The sequence below is a fragment of the Ictalurus punctatus genome, chromosome 3, assembly GCF_001660625.3.
Source record: "Ictalurus punctatus breed USDA103 chromosome 3, Coco_2.0, whole genome shotgun sequence".
NCBI classification, from domain to species: Eukaryota; Metazoa; Chordata; class Actinopteri; order Siluriformes; family Ictaluridae; genus Ictalurus; species Ictalurus punctatus.
In genome coordinates this window covers 23,730,736-23,742,921 of record NC_030418.2, presented here as the reverse complement: position 1 = coordinate 23,742,921, position 12,186 = coordinate 23,730,736, and the positions used below count along the sequence as shown (strand labels likewise).

The 12,186-nt window shown below is 38.1% G+C and overlaps 1 protein-coding gene across 5 annotated transcripts in view; it reads right to left on the bottom strand.

Annotated features, from left to right (window-relative positions):
* Positions 1-12,186, bottom strand: part of klc1b (kinesin light chain 1b) — a 47,993-nt gene that overhangs the window by 10,823 nt on the left and 24,984 nt on the right. For 2 of the 5 annotated variants that reach the window (XM_017464123.3, XM_053679786.1), the window contains exons 11-13: positions 11,373-11,440; positions 11,157-11,265; positions 10,580-10,732 (exon numbers count right to left, since the gene is read on the bottom strand). In XM_017464123.3, coding sequence (XP_017319612.1) covers positions 10,580-10,732; positions 11,157-11,265; positions 11,373-11,440 — 330 coding nt within the window. Of the gene's footprint in view, positions 1-2,301; positions 4,196-4,218; positions 8,318-10,579; positions 10,733-11,156; positions 11,266-11,372; positions 11,441-12,186 lie in introns of those variants that run through there. The other 3 variants (XM_047154076.2, XM_053679788.1, XM_053679787.1) reach the window with 3 other exon arrangements.

The following is a 12,186-nucleotide window of genomic DNA, read 5'->3' as shown; positions in this document are numbered from 1 at the left end:
TTTAAAAAAAAAAAAAAAAAAAAAACACCTTTCTGACTACAGCCTCTTAACAATGCCAAGCGTTCTTCCTGCTCATTAAGCTATTAAACTGCCCTTATTATTTTTAATCATTAAAATCATTTCATCATGGCTAATCATTGGTTACTGTGAGCAGTGTTTGTTCAATTCAGCTACAGCGACGAGGACTGCTGACTCATCCTTATAATAACAGTCTGGCCATGACATTTAAATTATATGCTATACATGACCATAGCCTATTTTTACTGCGTGGTCTGGCACATGAATCCAATTCACCATTCACTCTTGGACTTCAACTATAGCGTTAGCTGTCTCACATGCGAACGCTACACTGAATATTCAGTCATAATACTGCACCAAAATTGCTAAACACAGGTTATGGTGGCACAATGTGGAAAAAATAGCACATCGCAAATATATTGCTTTTATGAGTCAGTTAAGGATTGGCCTGTATTCATTTGACCTAAGGTAACTGGTTTTCTGAATCACATCACTGAAGAGATTGTTTAAACACCTAAAGAAGACTTATTTTTGACCTGTGGTGGCTTTTACATAGACCATTAACATCAGACGTTTAACAAATCTTCATCAAAAGTTCATCATTCATAACTCCATACATTTTAAACTCTAAAGTTAGTAAAGTCATTCGTGTTTAAATACTAATGACCTCTTTTGACTGACCAACCTTTGGCAGACTTAAGCTAATGTTCAGTTGATTCAGTACACTTGTAGGGCAGAGCGCTCACGGTCCCACTTAGCTACTGTAGAGTTATTGCACCTAGTGGTCAAAAATTGGAACTGTAACAAGTACTGATTGAGGTCCACTAGGGCATGGTTACTTTTTGTATTTCAGTGTAGGAGATGAAGTTGACAAGACAGTTAATGGCAGGGTTGCCATATTGGGATAGCTTTTTTAAAAAATACTTAGTGGTCACCAAGATCTAGGTTTATAGCAAATAATCATAATTCTAATAAAGTTTCACAAAAAGAAACTGTCTATGGGTCTATGACACAGAATATTTTCTAATGTATAATTATATTGCAAAGATTGGGAGAGGGAAAATTATGGAGTAATGTTGGTTTATCAGAATATATGGGAAACAAACATTTCATGTGCTGAGGGGGAAAAAAAAGTCTCCCTTTTCCAATGGTTAAGCTAGTTATAGGTCTTTTGTGTATTTTTTTTAAAAAATGTAGTTAGGCTGGAAATTTTGCTGAAATGCATAAACCCTGGTTAATGGTATTACCTTGAATCTAAATAAGTTAAATAATGGTATGTCTAAAACCGTTCAAAACAAACTACTAGACTGTATGTTGGACACACATGTATGTTGTTGACTCTTACAGGGTTACTCCAAAAATTCACTAGATAGTAGCCTATAGCATAAGTCGAATGTGATGGCCTATGTCGAGGCTCTCTCATTATAAACGTTGTCCTTCCCCACCAAAATCTATGGTTATAAGCCACCTCACAGAACATGATATGTATGGCTAGATTACTCATTAGTATATCACAACATCTGAGAGATCAATATTGCAAGCAATAATGTGCATGGGTTCATTTCAGTGATCACAATATTACATATAGGCTTATCATTATTTTGTTGTTCTTCTGTAACATGTCACATTGCAATATAGCCATTATCTGCTAGCAATTATCTGCTGCTTCCATATTAGTAAATATGTTAGTAACATTAATGATTAAATCTACAGATGCAGGTTCTACAATCCTTCTTTTGAATTGTTTTTCGTGTGTGTGTGTGTGTGTGTGTGTGTGTGTATATATATATATATATATATATATGCGCTTTCATTAACAAGTGTGACGGGTTAAACATCTACCTGAAAGATAATGTTTGTATAATAACTAGGGCTGCACACTTCTCTAGGCTTGTAGCAATGATCAGCAGTGTTTGGTTTTGAAGTTCACTACTTAGAGAGACCACCAGGAGGCGTATTGAGAACAGTGAGGTCTCCAAGGACAGCTTGCCCTCTATTAATTCATGTACAATCAGAGAAAGCATATTTCAGGCTTTTACAAAGAGATAATCAGTGATTAATTTTATTTTTTCCACAAATTTTCACTTTCACAAAAGTGAACTAAATTGAGTATTCCAGACCTCAGTGCTCCATTTGTTTACATCCATAACTGTTTATTTAACAATCTGATTATCTGTGAGGTTTTTTTCACTTACACAAGGTGAACGATTATATTATAATATTAAAATATGAATGCTTTAAATATATTCATATCATTATTTCATGAGTAACCACTGCCAAACCTTCGCAAATGAAATCCTTTATTGGAGATTCAACAACCGTCACAATGCAGACAGATGAATGTGTATATATATATGCAGTTCTAATCTCTACGATAGTGTCTACAGGTCAGTACTACTGCTCTAGAAAACCAAAGTCACATCATATATATTTTTATATATATATATATCTCAATAAATAATCCACATTCCACTAAAACACAATAACGCTGTCTATTAGAATTACATGATAAATGTTTGTTCACGTTTATACCCTTCACTGTCTCTGGGAAGCCTTTCAGTGTGCGTGAAGATGTACGTTAACCGCAAGAAGAAATCGGAATGGAATATCGACAGACGAAATGATCAAAAAGTATGTAGTGTTCAATTCATTACACAAGTGCACAACTGACATAACATTCAGTTCACAAGCTGAAACATTAGTGTAGACAGAATCCTCAACATTTATTCAAGAAGCTTGAGGACAGATTTCAGTCTGGAGTAAGACAGCGTACTTATTCACGTGCAGGTTCCCTTCGTATTTTACCTAAGCTGCATTTCAAAGCATTTGGTGAACTGCAAGAGCCCCGTCTTTGTAATCAGACTGCAGACTTGTGTGAACTCGCTGAAATCAGCATTCCCTTATTGAATCAAGTGTGTTGAGAGCTTTAATATATCTAGATGTTTAGCGTTCGATGATCAGATACAAGTACAAGACACAAATGTAGTCCAACAATAAAGTGACCTTTGTGTTAGTGTGATATCTATGCAGATTTTTTTCTTCTTCTCCCCCGCACAGCCTTCTCAGTCCCTTTGTTTTGATACTCTGGTAAACATTATAGTTAAATACTAACCATACACACCAGGATCAGCTGACTACTTGGCACTCCAGCCATGTAACAGCAGGCTTGAGAAGGAGCACTGGAGTGGCCCTGCTTGTGGCAGTGCTGGAGTGTGTATTTATTATTATTATTACTCATTTATTTTTAATCACTAGATGCTGAAAAATGTCACGGCGCTGTCCAGCAGAGCAGGAAACTGAGAATGTGTACTAGATCCAGAGCCATTGCGTTATCGTGTTTCAAACCAAAGACACAGCAAGCATTGACAAGCACTGTAAACATAATGTGGAATAAAAAAAATGAATACTTAAGTACAATATTAGTAATAATCATAAAAAGGAGAGGGGAATCGAATGTCTATGCCACTTCACCCCGCCACTAACTGTAACAGTGTTTACAGACACAGCTGTCCTCGTCTCCTTGTTCACCTTTGGATATTTCACTAGTTAAAATTAGGAAGCCAAACAATTTTTTTTTTAAAAATTTTTTAAATCAGGAAAATCACGGATTTTAAAAAATAATAATAAAATTACTGACACACAGGTTACCAAAAATAACAAGGCAAACCCAGACTTTACCTCTTCAATATAAGCCAATCAAATACAAGATTACAAACAAAGAAAAGACCGAAGAAAAGAACAACAAAATTCATTGCACATTTTAAAACAAATTCCAAATGCAATACTGTGGACGCAGTAAAGCTGACTAATCAGCAAAAAGAAGCACGTGTTCTCCATTTATCGAAGTTGTAAAGATCACTTTATACAGCTAATACCGAATAAGAAGAGAGAGTGACAAAGGGAAAGCAGACACAGAGGGGAAAAAAACATCTACAATTATCAGGGCAGGGGGACAGAAGAGAAAGAGGAAGAAAAAGATAATTAAGCAAAAAGCGACCATCCCAATTTTCTGAGAGAACAGGTGAAAGCATCAGGGTGCAGTCTCGCCGAAGACACCAGGAATGGAACAGGACGAATCTGTAGATGCGTAATTGAAAGACCAGAGGGAACAAGAACATCCTTTGCTAGGTGATGGGGAGGGGGATTAAGATGGAGGGAAAATCTTGATGGCTTATGCCTAATAAAGAGAAAGAAGAAAAAAAAAAAAAGAAAAAAAAAAGAGAGAACAGACAAAGAGAAAGCACACCATTGAGAATCACAAGAAACATTATAAGTAGTGTCGCCTAGCACTAGCTGTCAATATCTAGCTGTAACGAAGTCTTTTCTAACCTCTGCAAATACACACTGCAGCCATTCTGTTCTGTTCAACCAGCAGGATGCTGCTGTTAATAATAATAATAATAATAATAATAATAATAATAATAATAATAACGTCAAAGCGGGGCTCATTCCATGAAAATGACTCAATCAGGTTAGAATTCAGACTATGGCCATTTGTATCTGTGAGCTTTACCAGCTCTAGTTTGAACTATTCTCATGTATGACATCCTAATATTTATATTCTCTGTTATTAGTGTATTATTGTAATGTCATTAGCTTGTTATTAAAGGATGTGCTCTAGGGCCATTCCTTGGCATGGCCAACACATGCAGGGGCGGCATTTTACCAAGCCTTCAAATGCCGAGTGTGCCAAGTTCCAAGCAGCCAGTTGGTGTCCTGCTTCATGGCTCTCAGAAAACGGAGTACTGATTTAAGCCAGGTACGCCACTGTGTAGCTGGCGTTGTATCCCGACATGATAACCTATTACAGCTGAAGCCATATTATTAGCTAAAACTAGATTACGTTTCTAACGGGACAAATTTTCCAAGTTACTTGATGATTATCAGAGGATTATGGAAGGAATAAAACATGATGGGGCGTGCAGTTCGGTTCCTCTTATACCACAGCAAGAGCGACACGTCATGCCTTTTACCCTTTATGTCTTATATACAGTACTGTGTAAAGGTCTTAGACTTTTTTTAGTAAAAACCTTGTTATAGATTTTTATTTTATGACTTCTACATTACCGAGTCAGTACAAAACATTTTAGATTCCAAACATTAATTATCCAGCACAAAATTATTTATTTATAATTAAATTAACAGGAAAATGTTTGTATGTCAGTAGAGAAACCAGCATATTACCCAAGAGACTGCTTCTCAGACAAAATAAACCATAATGAAGGCTGCTGGATTTTGCTGCAAAAATAATAAGCAATTGTGACAGTCAAAGTCTCCAGAAGAACCGTGGCTGGTTCTGTAAGATGCTCAAAAACAAACAAACAAACAAAAAAACAACTTACAGCTCATTTCATTATAAAACTGCACAAGTTGTACCTTAGACTAGATTTGTTTTTTTTAAAGCAAAGGGTCATCACATCAAATACTGACTTTGTTTCATTTATTACTGTTTACTGCTCTTTACAGTAGTTTTTGGAATGTAGAAACATTTAATTTCATTATTTTGAAGCATCTTTACTCTACAGCATTTCTTTGCACATGCCTAGGACTTTTGCACAGTACTGTGTACAAGGTTGTTCTCATTAGAACAGCTATAAACCATCATTCCTTCACCATCCTCTCTTTCTTGAAGCTAGTAAGATGAATGCAGCTTTTCACATAACTGATAAGCCACAACGTACAAACTTCTCTGTCCTGAATATTTTTCCTGTGGCGGAAAACTTCAACAGCTTTACCTCAAAGCACCGACACTCACTTAAGTCTTCTTTCATTAGTTTTAACTAAACCTTCTCCTTACTGAAGCTTCACCCGAGTAACGTTAACAGATTTTTCATTGTTAAATAACCATGAAAAATCCATTTAGGCTTAAATTTTGGGCGTGTCCACATAAGTCCTGACAGTGTTTTATTGGAAAATTATGTTTACATGCGTCAATAGTGGTGAAAAAAAGCGCTTTACTTGTGTGAAGACACGCACTGATTATTATGGGTGCTGATAGAAACACACGTTTCCAAATCCTGTCTGAAATGGGATTCTAGTGGGAAAGGGGGAGCAAAGGGGTGGAACTTGGGGCAACAAATATGCTAGAACCAATAATGATGTGCTCCACTGGGAAACTGGAGAAGCACAAGGTTCAGCTGTGGTCATTTCTGACTGGTTTATAGGCATTAAGCAGGATCACGGAGTCAGTCAGTTTATTTGGCTAGCTGTGAAGAACTGGCCTCGAAACAACCTAAAAACTGCACCTGGGTAAATGATGTGCATTGTCTGGCTAAGGAAGTGTGATTTTGTTGGTCTACCCTTTGTGTGACTCCAGCAGGGGAGTGTACGAGTGACTCAGCTGCAGCAGCACCGTGCAGTAGGGAGGGTGGAAGCGGGCCTGGCACGCTCTGCCCTGCGCTCTGTCACAAACCTCATACACACACAGCCTGCCAATGCCGCAGTAACTCTAAAGCAAATAAAAACTGGTCTGGGCGTGGAGGCTGTTACACTTCATGGGCTTAATGTTTAAGAAGAACGATGACTAAATGACAAGTAAATGACTAACCGATGTCTGTAATTGTTTTCCTCTCTTTGCTGGTGTCAGAGACCCCGCTCATCCCTGATGGCTGTGTATTACTGCAGTGCCTGTTTGCAAAGGTCAAATAAAGACTAACTAACTGTAAGCTATCTATTTGGACTAGCGTCTATTGTTATTTTTGCTTCCCTTGATGCAAGGAGGAGCCGAGGACGTCACGAAGAGAGTACAATCCACCACATCCAGAAGAACCGATCTCATTGGCTGATTGGTTGTCGTGGCGAGGTTAAGAACAACAAACTAATGGATGCAGTTGGTTAGTAACACAGAAAACTGAAGAAAGCTCAGTTATAAAAAAATAACTCAATATACTTAGTGCACAACTGCATGCATAGTTAGATAATGCAAAACCAAAAAAAAAAAAAAAGGCAACGATGAGGTGAAGGTCACGGCCGATTCATGCATAAATGAACCACAAAAGCACGTCAAGTACGTCACAATATGAATAATCTACAACTACTCCTACTGGAACAATCAAATGAATTGTATTCTGCCTTTACTTCCTCAGTGACCATAAACAGATGCCAGTGCCGGGTTGCCAAATGAGCACGACCAGGTAGTATGGGGCCCTTCCTTCCGGCCTGCTTTTAGAAACCCTGGCAACCCTCCAACTCTACAGACTGTGTACAGAAGCTCTATGTTACCCCCTCATTTACTTAAGCATGGCTGAATCCAGCACTCATTATGTGCTCAGTGCAATCAAAACATCCTAACCAGGCTCAGTGTAAACACACACACACACACACACACACACACACACACACACACACACATTGCCTAAACACATTTGCAATATGGCTATAAATACTTCAAAAGGTTAGATTATAGGACATACCATTATGTTACATGTGTCACAAAATGTACAGTACATAGACTGCTATATCTTTAATAAATCTAGTAAGAGCTACTGAAAATTTTGTTGCAAAGCAAAAATGTCAATCAAACAAGCAAGGAATAAACACAAAGTGGAGTGAATTTATGTTGGGAGCCACCCCAACATTGATTATTTTCAATAACAGCACATCCCAATGTTTTTTTGAGTGTTTCTCTTACACCATAGCATTTGATCAACTGTTATAATTTTCATTTATTAAAGAACGACATATACTTTTTTTTTTTTTTATCCCTTTATAGTTGCATTTAATCTTGTGGAAATGTCTCAAATGGGTTAGTTCCAGGTTAGTTTTCACTTACGTATGTTATAGCAGTTAATAAAGTCATTCCCTCAATCTCTCTTGAAGTTGCTAAAACAAACATATGCAGCTTGTTTCTGAGAAACTGCAAAACGCAATGTCCTCCATCCTGAAAAAATTAATGGAAGGGCTTTACTACTGTCTAGCACTGTCACTGGCGACTCCTTCCAATGTCTCCTAATAAAAAGCTTCACCATATTAACTACTATATGTTTTCCTTTGTGAAACAACACATTTTAAATCGATATATTGTTAGTCTTCGATCACGTGGAGCATGATCCTTACTTGTCCCTGTGACTTAGCGATCACTATAGAAACTACTTGATTTAATTAAGCCAAGGACTAGGTCTGTTGTTTCAGTGTTCAGGTTTTTTTAAAAATAAATAAATAAAACGAACGCTATGAACACTCCTGCAAGCTTTATTCAATCTGAATACAAAGTCCTTTTGGATTTCCTCAGTATGAACTGCAGTGCCAGGGATATGACCATAATCGTGCGCCACACAACCCACACAGCTCCACACACCACCTTAGAGAAACACACACAAACAGATAGGACCAAAAACAGCAGACTCTCAAAATTTAGGCTGGGTTTTATATCAATCTCCAATAGTCCTTCTGTGGTGGTGTGTGGTTTGGTTTTCACCAAAACCCAAACATAGATGTAAATGACGCAAGTTTTGTAAATCACAAGTATCCAAATATTTCTAACTATTTCCTAGAACTAAAACCTCACAATCATAGCTTGGGAAATGTCAAAAGGTCTGTGCACCATTCTCTGATAACTAGCACAAACATTGTTGTATAACTCGAACACTCCAAAACACAGAAGTGTGAGCAGCAGGAGAAGCGTGGGTTAATGTGTGCTGTCAGTGTGGTACAGCTCATACAAGACAAAAAAATAAATAAAATTTAAAAAATAATAAATAATTAAAAAAAAACAAAGCAATGCACACAATATGGTGCAAGAATACATGGGGCTATACAGACGAGCAGTGCATGCAGCGAAGTTTAAAATAAAGCAAAGCTGGAACGAGTGCAGAGGCAAGCCAAGCATTTGGAACACACACAGCATCTCTCCCTCCTGCAGAAGCCCCCGACAGGTTTCCTCCTCGCTCACCAGCAGAGTTTTAAAAACAGAACTCTTTTAGCTTAAGAGCAGAGCAGTGCTCAGATGAGTATAGAGTTTACAGTTCATCCCAGAGACTACAGTGTACATCCAAATCAACTGTAAATTAATTTATGTATCCCTACAAAATGTTATGATATACATCTCTTTTGTTAAAAAAAAAAAACAAACAAATAAAATAAAACAGGTTACCCAGGTACTCCTCATGAGGTACGCCTCATGTAATAATTGAAGCAGATTTGCTCATCTTTTGGAGAATTAAAGGAGCAGTTTGTAATTTATCTTATTGCTCTCTGCTGTTACATTAAATGTGAATTGCAATTGCAATGAAGACAGACAACCTGCTTTCTCCTGCAACACCCTCTGGTGAAACAAGGTATGTCTTGTGGGTTGCCTTTTACGCAACACAACTAAACAACACTTTTCCAGCTCATTTTTTGCCAAAAAACAAAGTGAAGAGAAATGAAGAAACTAGATAGATCCAGTGTATAGTAATACAGCAAACCAAAAATGTTCTAGGTACACATTTACAAATTACAAACTGGACCTTTAAATTGAAATGCTGGTAGGGAGGACTAAAGTAGAGTAAGGAGAAATTAACACGGGCTTCTGCATGAGACATGTGCTTTTACAGATGCTCAAAATGCTCGAGTGCACATTTAACATCATACAAAAACATACAATGTATAATATTTCAGGCAAAAAAAAAAAAAAAAGTTACATAAATGAAACAAGCATAAACATGCTTAACAACCATGCTTTGATGAAATGCCAGGACACTCAATCAGCATTTGGTTCGACATAAATATCAGTAGACACTAACAGAACAGAGCAGCCTTACCAGAGTACACTACACTGCTACCTACGTATCAATATAACGGTTCATTATTATCATCATCATCCATACATCCATTTTCTGTACCACGGGGAGCCTGGAGTCTATCCCAGGAGGCGTGGGGCACAAGGCAGGGGACACCCTGGATGGGGTGCCAATCCATCACAGGGCACAATCACACACATACATTCATACACTATGGACACTTTTGGACATGCCAATCAGCATACAGTGCATGTCTTTGGACCGGGGGAGGAAACCGGCGAACCCGGAGGAAACTCCCAAAGCACGGGGAGAACTATTACTATCATTATTATTTTTGAGGATAAATTCAGTATATACAGTTATAAATCTCTATGTTTATTCCATTCTGTCAAAAATACCACACACTCACAGACACCTGTTTCTCGAATATTCTAATAATACTCAAATGTACATATGCGATGCAAATGCTGTTGATCTTTAGAAACTCCTTTTGGATTAATGTCTATTCTTAGACTAGTGCTGCACTCTGTTATATAGCACAGGGTTGAAATTCATTTCGGATTAAGGTCTATTCTCCAGCTGATATTTCTACACTGAGAACCCTGCTATGCAAGAATCTAATTACAAATCCTTCTACCAAGGTCTACTGAAGACACTGCTCTATCAGTGCTGGGGGAAATGGGGGTATTTTAATCTCATGTGTCAGAGGACAATGTTCTATTATAGTCTTGTCCAACACTCTATCCTCCTGGTCTCTGCTAGCTAGCTGATTAGGGAAGGGCTGCTCTGTGCTCTGAATGCTACTGATCTCTGATTGGATGATGAAGTGGATATGCACTTACCCCGCTCCACTCTATGCCCATACTCACTTCCTCTCCAGCCTCTGAGCTGCTATCGTACTTAACGCTGGACATGCTATCCCTGTTCCTCCTCCTCTCTCCATCACCCTCCTTCAGAATTTCAACCACACGGCTCTGGTTGATAGGATCGATCCCCTAAAAGACACAAGCACACACACATGCAATTGTTTAGGGGCTTTGTTACTAAGCAGGTTATTTATTTCCCCATCTAAATTCCTACTCTACAAAAGATTGTTACTAAGAGCTTTGGCTGTGATGCTGTGACCATGAGTGATTTAATCTGCAGTGTTTGTTCTACAGTGAGGAGGTTTATGGAACATGAAGAGCTTATAAACTGGTGAAGGGACTGTGGGTGTTCCTATTTTAGACAAAATGACTTACTGAGTTACTCTGGTATCCAAAGCAGGCCACAGAAGAAAAGAAGAAGTAAAAAGAAGACATCAGTATGACTTAGAATTGGTGAGCATACAAAATGTTCAAGAATTATCGAGTCCGTTTTCCAAAAGAGTGTTGCTAAGTCTTCTTGCTGCACTAGATACAGGCAGATTATGTAACTGACCTGCTTGCGGGATCTCATGGCACACTCCTCCAGGGTCTCCGCAGCCTCCATCTTGCCTTGCCGGCGGTACAGCGCACCCAAATTCCTCAGAGTGGTGTTCACAGTCGGACTGGTGATATAACAAACATTACCATTTAACTTGACAAAAATAAATGACTTAAAAAAAAAATAATTAAAAAAGTGTCTTTAATACATTTAAGACCCCGTGTGTCATACCTATTGACTTTGCAGGCCTTGTACCAGCCACCATATTCTCCATACGGGGTGTTGTCTCTGTGCTTGCCCTGAAGTAACCACAGACCATAGAATAGTTATGAGCGGATAAGCTACAGTGCATGGGATTTTTGTTAAAAATGGAAAAACATGATCAAGTCATAAGTTGATGATCCTGAGCTTCTTGGAGTTGCCTTGGCAATCCTGTATTACTACATCACATCAAGTATCAGGGGTGGATGCAAACTCTAGGCAAATGCCAACTCGGATATGTCCAAAAAAAAAAAATACTACACCACATCCTTAGGCATGAAGGAAGTCTGACTACATAAGGGCAAGAGAAAGCCAGCAGCCAATCATGGGAGAGAGAGGGAGTGTGTTAATACCAAATACAATCAATAAGGGGATAATGGATTCAGGTGTGATGGAGTTTTAGGGGTTTTTTTTCTTGTTGAACAGGTAAGGCATTTACATGATCTGGTGGGAAGCTAGTGAATAATAGTCAGCTAATTTACCCTTGTGGAATTTGGATTTCAGTGTCTTTTAGTGAAGATATTTCACCCACCCCCTGTATTTACCCTGCAGTCTAGGCAGTGTGTTGTGACATTACAGTAGAGCAACCCTTTTCCCTTCAAACAGAACTAACATTTTAGCTAGCTAGCTAATGTAGGATGGCTAGTTCATTCTGTAGATTATGTGCTGCTTTTGATTCCACAGGAAGTTTTTATTCTCATTACACTTCTTTAATTCCATATGAGCAGCAGATTATTCATAAACCCAAAATTGAAACTATTTGGACAGTGTTCCACACTAATTA